This window comes from Gallus gallus, chromosome 4 (genome assembly GCF_016699485.2).
Source record: "Gallus gallus isolate bGalGal1 chromosome 4, bGalGal1.mat.broiler.GRCg7b, whole genome shotgun sequence".
NCBI classification, from domain to species: domain Eukaryota; kingdom Metazoa; phylum Chordata; class Aves; order Galliformes; family Phasianidae; genus Gallus; species Gallus gallus.
The window spans coordinates 79,939,268-79,962,332 of record NC_052535.1 but is presented as its reverse complement, the minus strand read 5'-3'; the positions used below and the strand labels follow the sequence as shown (position 1 = coordinate 79,962,332).

At 37.2% G+C, this 23,065-nt stretch overlaps 1 protein-coding gene across 1 annotated transcript in view; it reads right to left on the bottom strand.

Annotated features, from left to right (window-relative positions):
* SORCS2 (sortilin related VPS10 domain containing receptor 2) overlaps window positions 1-23,065 on the bottom strand; it is a 534,993-nt gene that overhangs the window by 87,086 nt on the left and 424,842 nt on the right. Inside the window, exons 4-8 of the mRNA XM_046940567.1 lie at window positions 20,339-20,503; window positions 16,214-16,287; window positions 6,772-6,836; window positions 4,536-4,654; window positions 256-345 (exon numbers count right to left, since the gene is read on the bottom strand). Of these exons, the coding sequence (XP_046796523.1) occupies window positions 256-345; window positions 4,536-4,654; window positions 6,772-6,836; window positions 16,214-16,287; window positions 20,339-20,503 (513 nt within the window). The remainder of the gene's footprint in view (window positions 1-255; window positions 346-4,535; window positions 4,655-6,771; window positions 6,837-16,213; window positions 16,288-20,338; window positions 20,504-23,065) is intronic.

Sequence of the window (23,065 nt, the reverse complement as noted above, 5' to 3'; positions counted from 1 at the left end):
CAGAAACTACTGTGGTAACTGGTGACATATAAGCTAGCCTATGTTCTTGCCCTCCATGGTTTGAGCTACTACTTCCCCATAATAACATAAAAACAGTACGGTAAGAATATACCACAAGTGGGAATCAGAAATCCACTACGAGGAGAAATTATGGTCTTCAGTCATTGAGGGTTAACAAAGAAAAGAATAAAGCTAGTTTAGGTAGAAAGAGAAGAATAAAAATACAGAAGTAGAAAGAAAAATGTGTGCACTTACTTTTGGCAAGGCATATTTTGGCAATTTCATCTGCACAAAGCCATTTCGACGGTAGGATACATAATACTTGGTCCGATTTGCTGATGTTGTCTATACAAAGGAAAAACAGAATTGTGTGGTAGTTGATAGTTTGTATTAAATATAAAAAGTTCCTACTGGAAGAAATTTTTATTATTATTATTTTAAACAAGGAACTGAAATATATAGCTATTACTTCTACTGTATTGGATTATTTTGCACAGTGTGCTCCTAAAAGAATGTATCAGAAGTTGTGGGAAAATAGCATACTCAAACTTCTCTCCCTCTCTTTAGGAAGAAGAAAGTGATTTCCTTCCTTCTTTTTGTCAGTTTATCTGCTTCGAGACATCACCACCTCACTGTCCTTGTCCTTTTTAACTTCTTTACACTGTTGTCCATCAGCCTCCCACGTTTCTGCCTTTTTGTGGAAACCCCCTGCCAGCAGACAGGAGGCAAGAAGGTGGCACACAGGCTGTGAACACCTCAAGGGCAAGTGATTCACCAGCAACGCTACTCAAATCAGAATATAAAAGACCGAATAAGTCATGCTAACATTATATAAAGCATTCATTATGTTAGGCTAATATTTGCCTTGCAGGATAAGACATTTCCCAGTGCAAGCTGCTAACAAGCAGCATCGAAGACAATGATGCAATTCCCAGATCTTCAGTCAGTCAGTTTGAAAATCAATTACATGTCCTGAAGACACAATTCTACGCTTAAACAGAGAGGTAAAACATATTTCAACTGCTTTCTTGCACAGAACTGAAAGACAGATTAGATTTCTATCTGGGATTTTATGAAGATTTTCACCTAAGAAACCCAACAGAAATGCACAATGAAAGACATATCAGTATATGACCATCCATATGGTGGTCATAATCCATTAGCACCTTTCTCCACTTTGTAATAGGCAATATAGAGGTAATTTTAACACTTTTCCATAAGTCCTAAAAAAATGCAAATATTGTGCTGATGCACCACTGAAAATACTCAGTAGCACCATAGCCAGAAATGTAATGCCAAAATGCTGTATGACAAAACCATTGCCACCATCAGAGGTAAAAATGTTCTTATGGCAGTTTTTTACTTCCCCTACAAATATGGATACTGCCTTGTTCAAGCAGACAAATGAAATTTTACTGAGACAGAAAAAATAGAGGAGATAACAGTTTAAGAGACTCTTAATTCAGTTTTTTCACTTCAACTTCCAATGTAAGTCATATCAGAGCAAAGGAAGGAAGTAAATGGAGCAAGCTGATGGTTAAATGAAAGGTAGCAATTCAATGTCATTTATGAAAAAGACATAAAAATTAATCTAATTCAGGGAAGATACATGTCAAATGAAGGTCCACCGCGGCTTCCATAATACTAAAAGGAGATTTAAAAAAAAAGCAAGGTTTTGCAGTTAATTGCTTCACATTCTTGAAGTATATGTTTATAAAATGAACCTGATGAACAGCCTATCCCAAAGCAAGTAAACTTGACTTTTTTTCTTTTTTTCTTTTTTTTAAATAGAGCTGATGCATGACAGCAGGCCCACTAGCTTGAATATTTAAAAAATATCGAAGTATTTAAGACTGTAGTCATTTTACTATTTTTTTTTTTTAAACCAGTCTCCTTTTTTTGGTAGAAAGGATGCGATGCCCTTTAGGAATATGATCTGTTAAGTGACGGATTAAAGCAAAAAGCTCACCATTTATTTAATTAGTGTTAAATATCAGTCTTATCCATCTTACAGTACCCTCCTTTTTCATTAGGCATTCATCTTACGTGACTAATTTTAAATGACAAGGGATGATGGAAGGCAGCAGAGAACTGGAGTTGAAACAGCTAGTTGTGCCAAGCCCCACTGACATTAAAGGCTGGTCTGTCTTACAAATAGTCTCAAAACTTTAATCATCCTGCTAAAATCACCTCTAAAACTGCTTGGCTGTCAGTGCAAACTGAGGAAAGCAGTGAGCATCAGAAAGCTCTTGATCTTTGTGGATATAGACATACTAAAGAAAGTGGGTTGAGAACTTGGTTAAAGCCCGTGAATAGGAACAGGATTGGCCCTGCAGACTGCCATGCTCTTCTTCACAGGTTCCAGTTGGGGTGGTTGAGCGATGCCTGGGGCAACATGACAATCTCGGAATCTCCTCTTTATGCACAGATGACTGAGCTGTCTTCTTTCTGACAGATATTGCCATGATATCAAGAGCAGTCCCTGGTCTGAATCTAACTTATGTAGCCATGTTTTCGCCTAGTGAAAAATGAACTTTCGTGTGGCTTCAGAAGTATGCTGTTTCTCAGATGCACAGCCACTGTGTGGTTTCACTGGCAAAGCTAAAAGTGATGTACTGCACCATACCTCACCATACCTCAAAGGTGGCTGCACTTCAGATGTGACTAAAGGATTGCAGAGATATCTTCTGTTCCTCAGTAATACAGACCTGGTTAACTGTAAGCCAGCTAAGCAACAAGCAAGATTTATACTGCATGTTGTGATTTATTGCAATAAATCTAAAAGGAAAGGACTAGAGATGTTTCCCCTTTATGTTTATATCTTCTATTAGTATAAACAGACCTCAAAGCTACAATGACCATGTTAATAGTGGCATAGTTATGCAAAAGCAACTATCCATTATTTCATGCACACATTTCCAAGTTGCACTTCCATTTCCTTTTTGCCCAGGCTCTCTACATGACAGAAAAACAGCAGCTCCGGATGCAATTATACAAGATATCTGGCAACACACATATGCTTGAGGAGGAAGTAGCCTGTTTTTTGCTGAGCACAGCAATCTGGAACTATATGTGGTGAGATGCAATTCTCACCATCTACAAACTGTGAAATGGATTTTAGAGTGTGCTTGGTGGGAGTCGCAGATAATAATACCTTTGAGAAAAATTGGTGCCATGAATGCTAGATCTGAGCTGAAAAAATGCCCACTTGGATTCAAAAATTCCTTTCCAACTCCATTTTGCTCCTTTGTGGTGCTAAATGTTTTAAGTTGTGTGGGTCTTTGAAGTTGCTGTGCTGACCTAAAGGTGTACAGATCTTTTGCCTCATTATCAATTGATAAATCCTTTTGGAAGAAACAGCCACGAGTGGAAAGCTGCAGAAAAGTCAGTCTAATGTACACTGAGGTAGTGGTGTGGGGAGCTATTGATTGCTGTTTTACTGCCTTCCTGCAAGAGTCAAGAAACAGTTGAACCTTGCAACAAGCAAATCATATCCAAGTAAGAGATATATCATAGCCAGTCACTGAGAAAGGGACATACAGCCTCTCTAAGAAAATATTAAAAATCAGGTAGGACATAACCCTTCTTTGAGAAGTTTTCAGCTCTGACAGATTCAAATCCCAGTCAGTCCCAAGCATGACACTTTCGGGTCTGCCCAAGCTGCACTTGATCGGTGTCACAAAGTCAACAGAGCTCCAAACTAGGTTTATGCAGGCAGGTTCTTTAGAATCATACAATCATTAAAGTCAGAAAAGAGCACTAAGATCATCTAGTCCAATCACCAATCCATCACCATCATGTCCACTAATCATGTCTCTCAGTGCCACATCTCCATGTTTTCTGAATATCTCCAGGGACTGTGACTCTACCACCTCCCTGTTGCAGTGTCTCACCACTCCTTCTGTGAAGATATTTTTCCTGATATCTAACCTGATACTAGGAATTATATTAGTTCGAGAATTAAATAACTCCAGCATAATTCCATCACAAATTGTTCTCAAGCTATGGTTGTTCCTTACTTTTGCATCCTAAGCACAGTCTTATAACTTCTTTCCCAACAATACTTCTTCACAGGATAATCAAAATGGAAAAGCTGACTCACTGCTCTGCTAGTGGCTTTCCTTTGAAGCTCTTCTCAGGGAACCTTTACATGCTACAGTTATGGAAGGGGCCCACAATACAGTGTAAGCATGAGCCCTGGAGAGATGTATTCTGCCTAAGAAACAACAGTATTTTTAAAAAGTAGCTTTAAACTAGATAATCCTCTTGAAAAATGCAGTCTAATTAAAGCTAGGTCAATGAGGAATTAAAATCAACTGGGTATGTAGTCAACTGGCTGCACAAATTAAAGACACTTTTCTTTTTTCTTTTTTGACTGATAAAGAACAGCTTTGTTCCATGTAATAAATCATAAATCATCATTCATACTCTGGAACAGGTTTCTCCACGCTCTTTTCAATTACAGTGCTATTGTACTGTCTAAAATTGTATTTCTGAATTTTAAAATGGGCTGTCTCCCCAGAATGTGGCATTACCTGAAGGAATATGTAGTCATCCTGCACAGTCAGGGAATCCCGATCAGTGCCACCAGCAAACTGGACTGTCATTGTCTTATCAGAACAATTTTGAATCTGGCAAGTGATGTAACGATAACCTGAGGGAAGACAGACAGAAATACATGATGAGGCTTTCAAGGGAAAAAGAAGCAAGAAGTATAAAATGCTATTCATGTAGGGATAGTGCTGCCTTTGCCAGTCGATTTAGTTGCAAAATTATTATATTAAACCCTCATACAAGAGTTTTTCAATCTCCAATGTACTGAGAACACATTAACTGCTTACAGTTCAGATCATTTGTGGGAGGAAGGCTGTCATTATCCAAATTTTGCTGGTCCAGAGAGATTAGGGATTAGATGAATGAGACATTCATGGTTGGGGATAATAGAAGGAGCCTCTTTTCTCAGTTAACCTATGCACAGAGCAAAATTACTCCTTTAAAGAAGCAGCATCCTTACACAGCGTAACTGAAATCAATAGATCAGCCTCAGTATAAAATTGTGATAAGTGAGAAGAGAATCAGACACAGTTTAATAGACAGGGTATGGAATTTTAAAGGTTATTTTCAAAGCTGTGTAGAAAAGCCAACACACAGTATTGGAACTACGCTGTTGGGGCAGGACTTCTATACTGTGAGTTAATACCTTGCTGAAAAAGCCTGCAGTGATTTATGTCAATGGAGGCTATGGCCTCTCTCTTCCTGTCCAGCTAGGCACAGGCTGCATCTTTTATGCAATGTGCTCCCATTGAACAGCAACAGAAGAGACAGTATCTTATTTTACAACAGCTGCAGCCCAATGACCTTCTCCTACATTCAAGCACTTGTACAGCTCACCCGTGCCACAAGCCCTTGAGTACAAACTATGACTTTCCCAAGCTCAGTGAGAAAATGGTTATATGCATGATCTTGTGCTCAGTGTTTTCTCCATGCTCCAGTGTGAAAGAGTAAATAACGCACCCTCGTGTACATCCCTCATTATATTTGCAGTGTAGTAGGAAATGCATTCCATGCATTACGGCTTTTTATTGGAAAAGGCCAAACCAATGAGCTCAACACTGAGATCCAGATTTTAAAATCTGGATCTGTTTAAAAGGCAGCTAGAGTCAATTCAAGTTCTCTTGCTTATTTACAAATCTCCTTCAGAAGCATATTTGAGCAACTAGAGCAATGGGCAATCAAAAAGTCTTGCAGCTATTTGTAGTTCACAGGACAAACATAGTTGCTCAAAGATGCTGTTTCCACTAAAATCAATGGCAATGCTTGTATTGATCTTAAGTGCACAAGGTCAATTAATTGAGAACTCAGACAGGAAATAAATATTTCATGAGTTTTATCCTGCTCTGGTGTTTCTATTAAATTAAGGTAAGTAAATATATGTATAAATTCCATGAAGCTCCTAAACAAACTTCTTACACTATCTCCACACAAAGCAATTGATGGGGCCGTGGAGGGCTCAGCAAGTCTGAGAAACCTCATTGACAAAAGGTTTAGAAAATTTGTCGTCAAGATTTTAATATGTTAACTCTGTCTTTTTATAGGGCTGAAATGAAGACAAGGTACTGGATCAGGGAAAGTCAAATTATGCATCCTTTACAACTAATTTATAAGACTGCACAGGAACTTAGATGACCTGATTCAAGGAATTAAATAATCTTTCAAGAGTTCATTGGCAACAAGAACCCAAACAAACTTTTGGAATCATGGTGACTCTTTAGTACAGCACATCCTGACTGCTATTCTGTTTTTTTCATTTATTTTGCTTTTGAAGTCTCAAAGTATACTGGAAGCTGTAACATGAGGAAATTCTGGGAGACAGTGGTTAGTTCAGTAGGACTGCCATATGTAACGATTCACTTTAACAGACACTTACCCAGCACTAATGCTACATTGCCAGTTTTATTTGCAAATCAGGAAAAAATGTTCAGTGCTTAACTGCCAAAACAAATTTCACTATTAATGGATATTTTCAACGGAGCATAGCATCTTGACGTCAATTCATCTCAGAGTGGAAAAAAAGTAAATTTCAAATTAAGCTATATTTTTATATAACAAGACAGCTTTAGCTTTGCTGACTACAGATAAACAGAGAAAGAATCTGATTTCCACTTCTTCTGACAAAAAACAAACAAACAAAACAAAACAAAAAAGCCCTCAAAACAAAAAAGAAATGACTATACACTAGGGAATCAATTGAAAACATTTTTATTTGCATACCTCCACTGGGGTCCTGAATTTCCATATGAACTAAATCAGGGTCTCCATCAACTCCAGCAACAGCCCTAAGAACATAATGTAATCAAGTTATGCAGAGCCAGTTACAGAATAGTAATTATGTGGATGAAAAAAAAGAGAGGATTTCACACTAACTAGCTTTAACATTCTAACTGGGAAATAAAAATAAGCCCCAGTAAAAATGCCGTATTACAAACATTAGATGGAAACTATTTTGTCTGTATTTGATATTACATTTTTCTTAAATTTCTTTCAAATTTCTCTTACTAAAATACACACACAAGTAGGATCCCAGTATCAATTGGAGAAAATAACAGAAATGGGTATGAAATTGGAAACAAAACTTTATAATGATAAATTTATCTATAAATATATACAGAGATGCACACATTTATTGGAAAGCTTTAGAGCATCTTGTTACAATTACCTTTGACATTTGAGAATACAAGGCAGATATTGGGCTAGAAAGGACGTGGATTCCATTCTTATTAGAAATACCATGCATTTGACACATGCCTTCCATAACTAATTGACACATCTTTGCTAAGTATATTCAAGAGAAGAGTAAATTCTGCTTTGATAAAGGAGGAAAATGAAGAATATTTTTGAGAAGGATATCCCAAGAAGGAAATTCAGTCAGAACTGATCAAGGCACAGTTTAACACTGAAAAGGTGTACCGATTATACAGGCTGATTTTCTCTCAATATCTCCCATGTTAAATACGCTCAGACAAAGGATGAATTTTCTGCCCTCAGGGCTCCCATCCCAACCTAAGAACAGCAGCCACAGCTGTGACTTTATCTGGACATTATATTGTCATTAGTTAGGCAGATTTTACAGAGAAAGCTTTGAGCTGACAGTCATGCAAAGCAAAGCAGAATCGGGTGCAATGCGAGAGCCCATAGATGTGATCTGCAGACATGCAAAGGAATTGCATTAAGCAACAAAATGTAGCTGGATGCAGATACTACAAAAGCCCATTACAGTATTTAGAGAAAAATGATCATTTTGATACAATTATTAATAATCAAATACATTAAGGCTATGTTTTGCATTGAAATTACACCACTGTTTAATGATTTTAATAGCACTGATTTATGAGAAGTAGAGAAAACTCAGACACAGTAATTGGTGGTTCCCTGGGAATGCAGGCCGGGGGAAGAGACTGGATGATTTCCACTGCTGCATAACAACCAGCAATAATCTCATTGTCATTTTTCCCCAGTAAGATAAATGATCAGTCTGAAGAAGGAAAGGGAGGAAGAGGAATGAGCTTCTGCCAAGCCGTAAGATGTGAAGGAAACTTCTAGAGGGAATTATTTAGCAGATGTATGGAAAAGTCCTGCACTTACAAAGAAATAATCTCTGAAACAAAACTTATTATAGCATTTTGGAGACAACACATTAAATCAGAAAAGATGTTATATGCTTTTCGATCTAATAAGAGTACATCGGAACAGAAGGATCTGTAGGCTACTTTTCTCAGTGTTCACTGTCTATTTCTTCTAGATGATCACACACCAGATCAAACCTGCTATCTCCTCTGCAGGCAAATGTTGAAGGAAGAAAATGATATTTGCTGAATACCTTTTGTTCATGCAGCTGAACTACGAAGTAAAAGAAACTTCACAGCTGAAATTTTCCAAGGCTCAGCCTGATATATAGATTGGCATCAATAATGCAGAGGTAATTTGTGGGTACTTGTGAAACAACCTCTTCTATCTCTAATTCATAACACATAACCACGGTTTGAGATATTTGTCAATATCTTCATCTTTTCACGGTTCTTTCAATAACTCAAAAGTGACAATGATCTCATCTCTACCATGTTCCTCCTAACAATGGCAGCTGGCACAAGTGATGTCTAATCTCATTTCCAATGCAGTCTTCTAGTTCAAGAGTTCGCAACTGATCTGTGTTAATGAACACTGCTCCTACACAGAACACGACAGCTTCCAACTCAGATTTACTTATCTGCTTGGATTTTTATTTCAGTGGATGTGGAAAAAAAAAAAAATCAAAAGGCAAGTGTTTCTTAGCCCAGACAGGAAAAGTAGTATCTCCTTCACTCTGAAGTTTTGACACTTCCCTTATCCTCTCTTTTGAAACTATCCTTCATTGAACCAGAGAACCATTACTTCCAGAGGGTAAATTCCTCTCTTCTGAAACCAGCTGGATCATCTCCTGTGGTGCCCGTTGACTATACAGAAGGGTTAGAGTGACAACTCCATGCTGTAGTTTGACAAGCATTTCTACTCAGTATTCTACCAGCCTAACCCACCACCCTTCTGCATTCTCAGTATTGCTTCTCCTTCACTGCCTCTGATGTCCCCCTGAGCTAACCATGTCCAAGTGCTGGGAATTGTCTAATTTAAAGGTAGCCCTGCAAAGATGGAAGCCACAGCACTGCTGATATATATATATATATATATCATTAAGGGTGAGATGTACTCTTTAAGTGGAGAGTTTATCCAGAATAAAGGAACCAATTTGTTTTTCAAAGTCAGCTTTTGTGTTTTATATTACTACCACTATACAGATGAGATGTAACTCCTCACGCTCTGTTTATTCACTGAAGATATTAAACACTCAAAGTATACTTCGGAATATCTGCTACAAAACAGTTTGCAACTCTGAAATCCTTTCATCCAATTTTACAGATACTTTGGAATAGTCCTTCCTTTACTAAAAAAAAAAGACACCATTATGATCCCGATAATGTATCAGTTCTTCCTTATTCATTGACTTTCCACCATCAAATTCTCTTTTCAAACAGAAATTTAAGTTTTCAGTACAAGAAGCACTTTCTCAGGAACTATTTTTTCTCCATGTCAGCAGGGTTTTTGGTTTGGTTAGAATTCACTCCCTTTTCTTCTCACAGTAGTTTGCAATTAAGGTTTTAAAATATCAGCAATCTGAGACCATTTTGTTTGTTTGCTTTACATGGGTAAAAGAGGGCTTGCCACTGAATCTGGAATCTTCAGCTCTAAGCTGTTTCCATGTTTTACACTAAATACTTAAAAAGCACAGTGAAAAAAAGCAGATTGATTTTAGACCAGACAAATCTTCCTCTAGAAATGAAATATCTCTTAACAAGTACACTGCGCTGGATAAAGCAAGCGCAACATGCCAGCACTTCCAATTGCATAACGCTGTAGTTACAACACTTCAGAAAGAAAATAGCCTGACTCGATTGCAGGGTGGTGCAAATATAGGCAGCCTCAATATGCTTTTTCCCTTTCCTGTGAATACAAGTTCCCATCATCTCCCCTGTGCCAGCACCAGTGCCTGTCTGACACCACGTCGAGCCTCTTGGGAAAAGTAATTCAGCAGAATTTAATTTGGGTATTGGCTTTCTGTTTCTTAAACCATCTGATCATGCAGCCAGACAGCTCTGTTTGGTGCTGCACTGATGTGAAGTTGCCTCAGCTGTGGTGCAGGCATGGTATACATCCAACCACAGTGAAGTGGACTAACAGGATCTCTGCATCTGCCTTTGTCTGCCTATGAATATATATATATACTCCATGATACAGCCATTAGGTATTTTTAATTTTGAAATAATAATGATAAAATTCTAAGGACAAAAATTTAGAGTTTTCTGTTAAGAATGCTAGTTAACAGACATTTAGCATTATTTTAATAAACTTTATTTGGCTACCTCCCTTCCTCCCAGACTACCCCAGTCATTTCTTATTCCAGTTGCATGCAATATTAGAAGAATAGCAATGCCTGCCTAGAAGTTTAGATTTATGTAATCATATGAATAAAATTTACCACTGATGTGTAACACTACATATCTCAAAATGTGAATCATAAGCATTTATCTCTTATATGACAATTATGATTTTGCATTTTACTTCTGCAGTCTGGCCTCATTTTGTAGGGAAACAGCTGTTGAAAACACTGCACTGACCATCTACAGTCTGCTGTGGGTATGTATCTCCTCTGCACCCAGTAGGTCTCTTCCCTGTTAAATATTCAAGCCAGTTCACCTGGATGCATAATGATGAAGAAATATCTTCAAATATACCACATGAAACCAAAACTAAATCAATACAAACCTGCTTGCTGATGTGGCTGAGTTTCCAATGAAAGGCTGTCTAAAATCTTGCAAGTGTCCTCTATCTGCACCCCTTATAATCCCTTAGTATGAACTTTATCCAAAAGGTAATAAGTTCCAAGTTTGCACTGATTGATTTCTAGTATTTCACATTAGAATTCCTGCTTAGAAAACAAGTCGAAAACACATAGGCGCTTTCTCTGAGTAACATAATACAGATTTGACTCTTGGCAACCTGATTAGTCAGGGAGACAAAGCTACAACTTGATTTATACAAACTGAAGTCATTTGGTTATGACAGATTTATGTTTCAGGCCTTGCCTTCTTCATATCTGCTTTGAAGGATGCAGTTTTAATGACTCAGTCAATACCTTACACAGCCAGTGTTTGCTACTTCTTATTTCCTTCCTATTCCTAAATACTTTTTAATAAAAACATCATTTCTGTCACTCTTATGTGACCACCACTGCCAGTGTGGTTTGCCAGCCCCATCACCAGACAGATAGAAATAGAAATAAATATTGTCCTAAGTGATTAAGTCAAATGTAAGAATGACTGCCCATGCAGATCCCTGGCTTCCCACACTAGGGCCTTTCACACAAAATTCAACGTTAAAACCTCAATGAAATCCTCTTTCCATTTCTCTCTCCTTCAGGGCATAACACCTCTAAAACCCACTCTTTCACCTGACACTTGAATAGGCAGGAACTTGCTGCACTTGACATTAATGGCTACAGCTATGATTGATTGCTCATGTGGGATTTCATGATAAGAACAGAACTTCAGTCCCCAGAGAACAGCTGCTGTACCCAAATACACTCATTTTTTATTTTTATGTTTTCACCTCACATGAAAATGGAGAACCAATATCTAACAATAAGAGTAATAAATATAGCACAGGATCCACATATTCCATTTCTAAGGCTCCAGACAAAATGAAAGTAAATGACATGCTCAACCTAATTTTCTGGAAATTAGTGATTCCAGACCTACCGTCCCGGGGTATATTTGCGCTGGCATAGACAGCTGATTCACAATCTATTCTTCTGTTATGTATTACTAAGCTCTGTTTTAAGAAATCAAAAGGAACACAACTAGTGCATAAGCCTGGAGGATCAAAAGGAATAGCAGCAGAGCCAGAAGAATCCCAAACTGCAGAATTCTTTCTTCTTCTGGACTATTACCACATTATGTATTTATTTATTTATATTTAGGATAGTTTCAATATATACTGATTACATACCATATGACGTGTGGGTGTTCAATGTTTTGCTGGGACAGCTTATGGAATTCTATTTCTAAAGTTCTCTCTCTGCATTCTCTCCCACAGACATACTAAGAACTGCAAAAAGTACTTCTAAGTGTTAGGCACTATCAACACCACCTCAGTAGAAATCTTCACACTGGAGCAATGGTTGGTGATAGTTTAAATGCAGCAGTAAAATCGGTCATGGTAACCAAAATTTTCTTAATTTTGAAGCAGAAGAATTTGACCAAAATTCAAACGTTTCACATAATAAAACTTCCAGCTACCATTTACAAAAAAGTAATCATTTTTAAAGTGTTGACACAAAATGAAATATTTTGTTTTTAATTGCACTCATACTAAACAGAACTTCTGAAGTTAATTTCAAATCCATGTGTCAAGATTTTCCTTTGAAAAATTTAAACAAGCTTTTCAATGAGCAATGTCAGAGCACTTGTTTTCAGTATTTCCACATGGAAGCTTATTAAAAAAAGTTTTTTTTTTAATTTTATTTTTCCTTAGGTTTTGATTTTTCACTTCAACTTGAATGAAAAAAACAAAGAAAAAGAAATAAATGTCTAGAATACATAAGTTTTACAGCCATCATTACATCTATTTGCAGTCTCTCAAGCCCTTTTGCTTTTGCCTGCTAGGTAGCTAAGGGAAGAAAAACTGCTATGAAGGATTAGTCAACTTTCTTGTCCAAAAGTATAAATGAAATAAATTGGGAAAACACCTGGGAAGGAGGAAAAATATGTCAAACTAAATCATAGACAAATGAAAATATTCTGTGCTGCTAAAACAGAGATGATAGCATACACTTTCCTGTGATATCAATAATCTTTCCATTAGTTCCACTATAATGAAAGACCCAATTCCATACGTTAAATCTGTAAAAACACTTAATGGAAAGACTAGAATACTTGAAAAGCAAATAAAGCCTAGATGATTATTTAAATATATTGCTTATAAGCCTACAGGATAAGATCTGAACATAAATAGTTTAAACTACTCAGTCCCCACTGACCTTCCCAGAATATAAATATGCAAGACATTACATTAAATTCATTGCATTTAGATTTTCAGTGAGTAAAAAAAGTGCTTCTTCAGGAATTGCAGGAAGATCTGACTGCTGCTGGAAGCACAGGTACAGGAAATTGTTTTTGAAAAGCACAGCAAAATATTGCAGTGGATATTTGTAGTTACCAGGCTGAAATAAAAGTCCTAGCCTATCCTATCAACCTCCATATTGTGGAAAAGCTTAGTGGATACTAAAGAAGAAAATAAAATGGGCTCAGCACAACCAGCCATTATCAGCAAGACACATGTCCTAATTCATAGAGAGATAAGCAATTAATTTGAATTAATTTAACCTATCTTTAATGTAGCAGATGCTACATATTCAAAGAATCATAGAATGGTTTGGGTTGGAAGGGACCTTTAAGATCATGTAGCTCCAACCCCCACTGCTATAGGTAGAGATAACCTCCCTCTAGACCAGGTTGCTCAAATCCACATCCAGCCTGGCCTTGAATGCCTCCAGAGACGGGGCAACCACAACCTCACCGGGCAACCTGTTCCAGTGTCTCACCACCCGCACAGTAAAGGATTTCTTCCTAATATCTAGTCTAAATCTACCCTCTTCCAGTTTAAAACCATTTCCCCTTGTCCTGCTGCTACATGTCCTTCTAACAAGTCTCTTCAACTTTCCTGTACGTCCCCCTTCAGGTACTGGAAGGCTGCTATAAGGTCCCCCCGGAGCCTTCTCCAGAATGAAGAGTCCCAGCTCTCTCAGCCTGTCCTCATAGGGGGGGTACTCCAGCCCTCTGATCATCTTCATGGTCCTCCTCTGGACCTGCTCCAGCAGCCTGATGTCTTTCTTGTGTTGGGGGTCCCAGAATTGGATGCAATATTCCAGGTGGAGTCTCACAAGAACAGAAGCATCTCCCTCTAACTGCTGGTCACACCTCCCTTGACGCAGCCCAGGATATGGTTGGCTTTCTGGGCTGCAAGCACACATTGCCAGCTCATGCTGAGTCTTTATCAACTGACACCCAAAAACCCTTTGTCTCAGGGCTGCTCTCAAGCCATTCTCTGTCGAACCTGTATCTGTGCTTGGGATTTCCCTGACCCAGATGCAGGACAATGCACTTGGCCCTGTTGAACTTCATGACGTTGGCATGGGCCCACTTCTCCAGACTGTCCAGGTTCCTCTGGATAGCACCCCTTCCCTCTAGCACTCAATTCCACTGCCCATGCCACCTACAAAGATGTTAAATAACACCAGTCCCAACACTGAACCCTGAGGAATGCCACTCATCATCAACCTTCACTTGGCACTGAGCTGTTGACTGCAACTCAGTATGGCCATCCAGTTAATTCCTTATCCAGCAAGTGGTCCATCCATAAAATCCATTTTTCCAAGAACACAATACTGGACTCAGCTGAGAGCTCCCCAGTAGCCAAGGCCTGATGAAGCTCATGTTCTTACAGCTCATGGAATACTTACACAAACACCGGTTTCTATCCAGCACTATGATAACTCAAGTGATGAAAGTCCTGCAATAGTAGAAAGTTTCCTAACATGATAGAAGAACTTCCATGGAAATGCCATCACACTCAACCTTCCATTCTCAGCAGATTCCTTCTGTGTTGCAACATCCCATGTGATATGGTGCTTAGTAAGGTTAAAAGAAGGGGGCAGTGCTAAACATCTGCACCTAAATTCTTGCTATTGCTGGCCCATACAATCCTTGAGGAAAGTCAGATAGCACAAAAAAGGGGTAAAGAAAAGCCTACAAATTATTTTTAATGGTTATAAAATGCACAAGCTCTCAGAATTTATTACTCTTAACTGAGAGGAATGTGACATTTATGAAAAAAACATTTTTTTGAAGTAATAAATGGGAGTTATTTCTGTCAAAGTTCTGGGATGCTTTCCCTGATTGTGTCTGAATGATATAAATAAGCATAAGCATTCTGAAATACAGCAAAATACAGACACAATCTTAAGCATGTACTTATTAGTGACTTCAATAGTTTTCAGGCTGCATGCATTTTAAAAGTTTATTTAATTAAAGATTGAGCTGAATTTCTTCCTAATTTACATCCAATGCAATTTTAATTAGGGATATATGACACTTCTGACCCACAGTGTAACTTCTAAATGAGGACACCATTTGCATGGTCGTTGAGAGTGAAGCGTTTTGCCTGTAACATTCCAGGTGCTGTGCAGTGGTAAGTTCTTGGGTAAGGTTATGTTTCACAGGAAAGAAAAAGCATGAGGCTGATTCTAATATTTCTGCAGAAAAGGCTGAGACAAACTGGAGTAAATCAGAGTGGTGTTACTATAAACAAACCAGAGGCTCTTTTTCAAAAAGTATGGACAGTAAAGAGATTGCAGAACAAAACAAGGTGCTTGGAACTATGAACAACTCCCATGATTTCTGCATGATTCTATGCAGATAACTGTGATAAGCTCCCATGATTTCTACGTGAAATCAATTAAAAATACCAGCAAAGTTTAATTTTGAAGTAAATAAGGTTACATATTTTGCAAATACTTTACTTGCAGAAAAAAAAAAAAATGCATTGGCTTATCCTTAAAAAAAAATTGTCAATCTGCTTAAATAACTTAAATATCTTCAGAGACTGCAAAATATTTGACCTGAAAATAAAACAATTTTATATGTGTATTCTATAGTCACATTTTTCATCAGTTTCCCTAAGTTTATTTATGACTCCAGTTAAAAGGTCTGATTCAACCTTTCTTAAAAAAATGTTATAGATTTTTCTCTGTGAAAAGACTGTTCTCCTCTCTAAAGATCAATTTTACCACTAAAACAAAAAGCAATTTCATTGGACATTACAGTTCTCTTTAATCTTTGGCTCCATAGATCTAGACCTGTAACCCCTATATACACTGACACTCAGCACAGTCACTAGTGTGAGTATGAATTTGCAATAGCGGATGCAGCAATGCTGACATACTCAATCTGCAAAAGACATGAAGGGTCCTGCTGTTCTTATCGGCACCTCTAGAAATATCCTTCTTGATTAGAATGAAATATATTTCCTGTTCATTTTTTATTCTGGAAGGTAACAGTTTTCTTACCAAAAAATATGATCTTTTGAAACACGTTCCTGAAGAAGGACCCACTTTTTCCCCAAGTCAATGGATACATAAACCTACAAAACAAAACAAGAAAAATCAGGTGACAGGAAACTTTTTGATGTACATCTTAAAAGACAGGTCCTATGTTACTATTTAAATGACTGACTGCATATCAATAAAAAAATCACTTCCAGGAACTCTCCATAACGATTTTCACAGTAATACCTTTTCACAGAGAAAATCTTTTAAAACATAATCTATAAAGAATAAAACTTAGTGACTACATCTTCTTGTTTACCATGAAAATAATTCATAATTCATTTTGGGTCAGATTCTTTTTGATACCAGCAAAGTTACAAAAGAGAGAGGGTACAAGGACACTTATCTTTTCCTTTCCATCCATTGACCAAACAAACACAAATGCTTCTTTTACTTTTCAGTCTTTAATTCTACTAAACACACTTAAGACAGGAAGTCATTGGATTAAAAACTCTGCCAAAATGGGACCAAAAGATATCATAGAAATTCTACAGAGATTCGATGAGGAAAGATGTATTTCCGTGCTTGCCTCCTGGACACCAGTCACAGACGCCTCAGAAATGGTCACTAAGTAGAGGCAGAAGATGGCCTGGAGAAGTCTTCAGTTCCCTCTGAACAGCTCATCCCTGCACATACTAATGATATGGACGGGTATCAATAGAGTAGACATGAAAGTAGTTTTTCCCCGCATAAAATGGGAGATAAAACAGTTATTCAAAAATCTCCTCTTTTCATTTTCTTCACATTATCTCATAATGTGTTTCCTCTGCTTAAATTAGCAAATACCTATCATACTTCTATAGAGACATGCTTCTGACAGCCCCCTGCTGTCTACATGCATTTCTTATTTAATCCAATTTACTTATGATAGGCTTTCTTTTAATATCTCTAATAGGGAAAAAATGCAAGTAAAATTGTTCTGTTTTGATGTGGGAATAATTCACCAGTTCAGTCACCAACTGTTATTGGAGAGTCTTATGAGGATTGGTAAGAAATGCTTCTTTCAAAATTACAAGTTCAATGATTAATGTAAAAACTGCTATGAATCACTTTCTACTAGAGAAAAATAGCTAGTACCACCATGTAAAACTTTAGCTAACTTCTCTCAACATAAACTCTATGGGTAAATTTACTTAAATTTGAGTTAGAACTAAAACATCTTTTTCCCCACTTACTCTGTACTTCACAATTACTGGGCTTTACTCCACTGCACAATCAGTTAAAGCAGGCAAAGCACAGCTGTGGTAAGAAACTACGATCAGGACTCTGACTGCTTACAATAATATTGACCTAGTTGATGCATAGACAAAAATCAGTTTGGTTTAGTGTAGTGAAAAGACCTTACAGTCTGACTGCAAGGGAGAATGGGATCGGAATAAGAAGGCACATTCAAAACTAAGATGGATTTTTAACTGATGTGCTATTCAAAATAAATAAAAAATAATGTGTACCTAACCTTAGCACACATTCAGCTTCCTTAAAATGAAAAAAAAGATCCATGTGGGTTTTGCTTTATAATAGATGCATACAATAAAACTGACAGATGAGTTTATAGATGAGGTGGAAACAGTTGAAACAGTGGTCAGCTGAAATCTCTGGCTTCAGAAAACATAATAGATGCTTCTTATAACCCATTTAATAGCTGTAAGGAATCACTTTTAAAAGAAACTGAAAATCATAGAATCATGAAATCATAGAACGGGTTGGGGAAAATGTACCTCTTAGTTTTCCCACCCTTACAGATTCTTAGTAAACAATTAAAATCCACCATATCTTTGTTGAGTTTTAAAAATCAAAAAGCATTTATCGAGTCTCAGTGAATAGCTGATTGTTATTCATTATAACTGAGGTAATCAGAAAAAGGGAGTATAGATTTGAGGCAGTAAATGGATTAGTCCAACTACATTGACTAGATTTGCATTTATTTATAGTGTCAGCCAGCGGCTAGAGCTGTATTTAAATAAAATCTAGGGTTCTGAATGAAAGAACAATGCCGATTTTGTAATAGGGAATAAGAAGTAAATCAAATCAGAAGCTGTGAGACAGGCTGTGATGCTCCAGTAGACAGAGAAGATTAGATGATTGCTGTTTACAAAGGACATTATCCCACATTCCTTGTATTTCTGCAAAGAGCCTTTGGAAGAAATCATTTGAGTAACAGGAGGGAATGGATTCTCCTGAGTTTTAGATTGTGTCACTGTTTGATATGACTTTATTTCACTGAAAGTAGTGTTAATTAACTCAAAAATCCAGAGTATACAACCTCCCCAGGCCAAATTCAGATACCATTCTCTCTGGAGACCTTTGGTTTTAGTACAGTGACTTCTTTGTATGTCAAGCCACAGTTCTGATTTTCAAATCCTCCTTTGCCAATATCACTTCAACTTCCTCTTCCTGCTAGGCCTAATATGTCAGATATTATACAAAGGACCTTACACAACCAAGCAGGTTATTTGAACAGTTATAGTGAAAGGCACCCTTCATTCTTGCACATCTCAGGTAAAGATGTAGGGCTTGTCCATTACGTCCTTATGGTTGACTCTTTTTAGTGTCATACTGAAATCCTGAGAGAAGTCTATCAGATGACCTAAAATGTTCCTGCTACAATTGAAAAGTTATTCTATATTGACTACTTTGTATTTTTTTTGTCCAGTTGCATTTTAATGTGGCAAGTAAATAGTATTGCTACTCTGGGAGGCTATCCAAGCATAAAATGCCTGAAAACATCCATATCACATATAATTTCTCAAAACACAAAGGAAATGACTTGCTTTGAGCTCCTAACCCCTTCTCTTTTCTGGCAAATATTTTTAATGACTGGTTGTGTGCGGATGGTCAATGTCCTCAATCACACCATGACACTTAAAGAATCTGCCACTTCGTTTTTTGAGTCATTTGATCTCCTAACTAAACAAAACTCAGGGATTATGTCAATCATCAGAAACAAAAGTCAAACTGAAAATGGCACTTTTCATAACATTGGCTTTTCACAACTTATAGCTTTCCTGAGGCATTTTGTTCACATAACAGGTATTCATCATGTTTGTAATAGCTAATTGTGTTACGAGTTAGAACTCAAGCTCGTAAGTAAAACACTCTATGTGACAAGAGACTGTGTTTGGTTTGTTATGCTTTTTCATTCTGCCTCCATCCTTACTTGCAAATGCCTGTGAACACAAACTGAGGATCAGCTATTAACTTAAATACCCCTGAAAATGTCCCCAAGGATGAATAGATATGATGTAACTGAAGTCTGTGCAGCAGTTGGCTGTAGCAACCTACTCATACTGCTCTCACCGATTATATATAAACCCTTTGTGATCTCTGACAAGGATTGAAATGGACTGGAGTTTGTCTAATTTCAGCTTAGAAAAAGGAGTTACAGCAGAGGTGAGGCAAGAGCACTATCAGAACCAGAGCTGCAGTGACTTTAAAGTTTTAGTTTGGGCACTGTGAAAAGAGATGAATGACACTTTTTACAGAGTGTGCGCTCACTCACTGGTGTTTAGTGACACCTGCCCAAAGAGACGACTTTATAATTTACCCAGAAAAAAAAAAAAAAAAAAAAAAGCCAAAATGTACAAACTACATAATACAACTACTGAATGTGTTATAAATATATCACAAGAGAGAATTATTCTACACTTCTACAGATTTGGTGATTCCCAAAATACATTTCTGCTGTACGATTGAACAGTTTATTTTATTTTACATCCCATGGAAGGCCTTTGAAGGCAATATTTCAGCTTCATTAACTTTCTACTACATTATAAATTAATGAACAGTTGCTTATGGTCATTTTCTAGGGAGAAGTGCATTTCAGAGGCAGTATTTATTCTACAGAAGGATAAATACCACCAATAACCATATCAATTGAAAATGACAGGATTGAAGCTACCACAAAGCAAAAAAATGGGCATGAATGAAATAAATATTCAAATAAGTTTCTCAAACACTGAATATGGCTTCTTTCTGGACAGCTGCTTTCATAAACCCCAACGTTCAGCAGCACATCACAAAAGTTTCATATCCTCTTAATGACATAACTGCTAAACTTCAAGCAAACAGAGTATGTTCACAGCTTACCTTGCCTTCCTTTGTGTAAGCGAGTACTTTGTCTTCTTCTTTTGGGTGGAAGAGAAGAGTTTCCACAAAGAAAGTAATGGGCTGTTTCTGGAATGTAGCTCCTTCATCTGTGCTTATGAAAAGGCTTTGGTCACGGTCATTATGGGAAGAACTTACAAGAATGATCTAAAAGACAACAACAACACATTCACTCAGAGGACAGTTTTTTCTAAAACAGAAAACAAAGCCTGTTCATTTTTTCTTGGGTAAATGTCAGAATTCGTGAATACTCCGTTTGTGAAAATTCTGTGGAAAAAAACCCTCATAGGTGTCTAAGAAGTGATCCTCTTAAACTTCCCTGTCTGAACCTATGAATGTTAAAATCACAGCATCATAGAACGGCTTGGGTTGGAAGGGTCCTCAAGGAAGGTCCTCAAGGATCATGAATCTTCAACCTCCCCGCCACAGGCAGAGCAACCAACCTTCACATTTAATACTAGATCAGTCTGCCCAGGGCACCATCCAACCTGACCTTGAACACCTCCAGGGATGGGGTATCCACAGCCTCTCTGGGCAGCCTGTTCCAGCACCTCCCCACTCTCTTGGTAAAGAAGTTCACCCTAATATTCAACCTAAATCTTCCCTCCTTCAAAATCTATAACTTCTCTTGCCAATTACACCAAATTTACCACAATTCTTATCTCTACTCAGAGTGACAGCCTTAGCTTTTGGTCCTCATGCAAGGTTCATGATGCCATGTGAGAAAATCCTGAGATAATCTAAAAGGAGTTAAAACTAATAATGACTTATTTTTACATATCCGTATAGATACATCACCTCTTTGAGTGAGGCAGCATTTATAAATACTAAATGTAAAAATGTAGCCACTGCTATAGTTATATCAGAATATTCACTATGAGGAAGAACTAATTTATAATATCTTTCCATTGCTTCAAGTCCTGCTGACACTCTTTGAATAGAAAGGTACTTCTTTCATTTCTTTTCATTATTTCTCTGCACTTTGATGCAGAAAAATAAGTAACTCAGTTATTTGCATTTCCTTCTTAAGTCCAGATAATACCTTAACTCAAACATACTAACAGCTTGAGCTCTTCTCTTGTTTGAACATCATATCAGACTTTCAGTAACAAAGAAATTCTCCTCACATAATCTAATTAGAATTGCACACTTCTCATTTTCTTCACTTTTTGCAGTTCACTACTATGTCATAACATAGTTCAAAAAATGCCAATATGAGTACCCATTTTTATTGTCCTTCCAGACCAATTAGGCCTAGCTTGCAAGTGAAAAGGTGCCCTTATACACTGATAGCCAACAAACAAAACAGATTTTCAAAATGCCAGCTGGTTTCCATTTAGCTCACTCTGCAAGAACAATAAAAAAATAATAACAATCTTGCAATCAAAACATATTTTAAATATTCAACAAATGTTGCAGAAGACACCACAGAATCCTGATCACTGCTATTTGGTGAATGTAAATTGTTAAAAGAGATAAATAGCAACCAGTTATGCAAAGAAGTAAATATATTAGAAGAAATGGTACAATTTTTATGTAGTCTGTTTTTGCTTTTTTTTAAAAAAAAGTAAAGCTGAAGTCCAAAAAATTGAAATTTCTAATGAATTGCACAGATATGGCAGATGGTCTGGGCTTTTACTGCTATTAGCCTTGGGGGAAAAAATGAGTATTTAAGAATGTGCACTTGTACTTGAAACACATGCACAGTTTCACAGATTTCTGCATAGCTTTCATGTATCTAGAATGAAGCATATATTGAAGTACATCGCTGAAAAAGACACTTACACATATACTTTGTGGTCCATGGTCCACATCAAAACCCCGTGCTATAGCATTCATTAAGCCACATCTGTGGTGATCAGCTGTGCGACTACATTAGTAATCTTTCTAGGATTTTCTATATTTTTAATTATGACTTTACCCAAGTGTATGAAGACTCCTGAGTAAGTATATCCTTAGTATTGTTAGGCCTCTATAAATGACACCTTCACAAGTGCCATCCATAATGTGCATGGCTTCCTTTATCCTGGGTAAACTCTTCAGACAATATCTGTTTGATTTATTAGTACATATAATCCAAGTATATGGCTCACAACCCAGGTATACCACTCAAAGATTCTTTTAATATCTTCATTCAGCAGTTTTCTGCAGAGGGCATGACACCAGAGTAAAATTGAATGTGGTTATAGTGTGCTTCCCTGCATCTTTGCTTGCATCACAACATTGAGAGAAGAATCTGTGCTCATCATGGAGACTTGTACTTTCCTTGTTACACTGCTAACTGCAGCTTAGGCTCCAAACATCAGATTTCCCTGAGAAATAAAGGAATTCAAACAACCTGTATTCAATCTGAGATGCTTAATATTCAAACCTGCTGGCTTATGATGAGATCACAGAAAGAACCACACGGTCTTGTGTGAAAGGACCAAGCAAATTCCACATGCAATACTGCAATGAGAGCCCCACAAATCCTGATGAAGCTCATGCTCAGGTATGTCCTTGAATTTTAATAGGGAGATTGTGCACAAGGCTGGTCATGAGATTCATGTATAGCATTCAGTGTGTATGAGTTCTTCCACGCTGCATCACTAGAAGCAGCACTAATTCCTTATAAAAAGCTCAATTCTTTGGAATCCCTTTGGATACTGTCTTCTAGTCCAAATAACTTTCAGAAATGTCATTATCTACATTCCCTTCTGTTTATGTCTT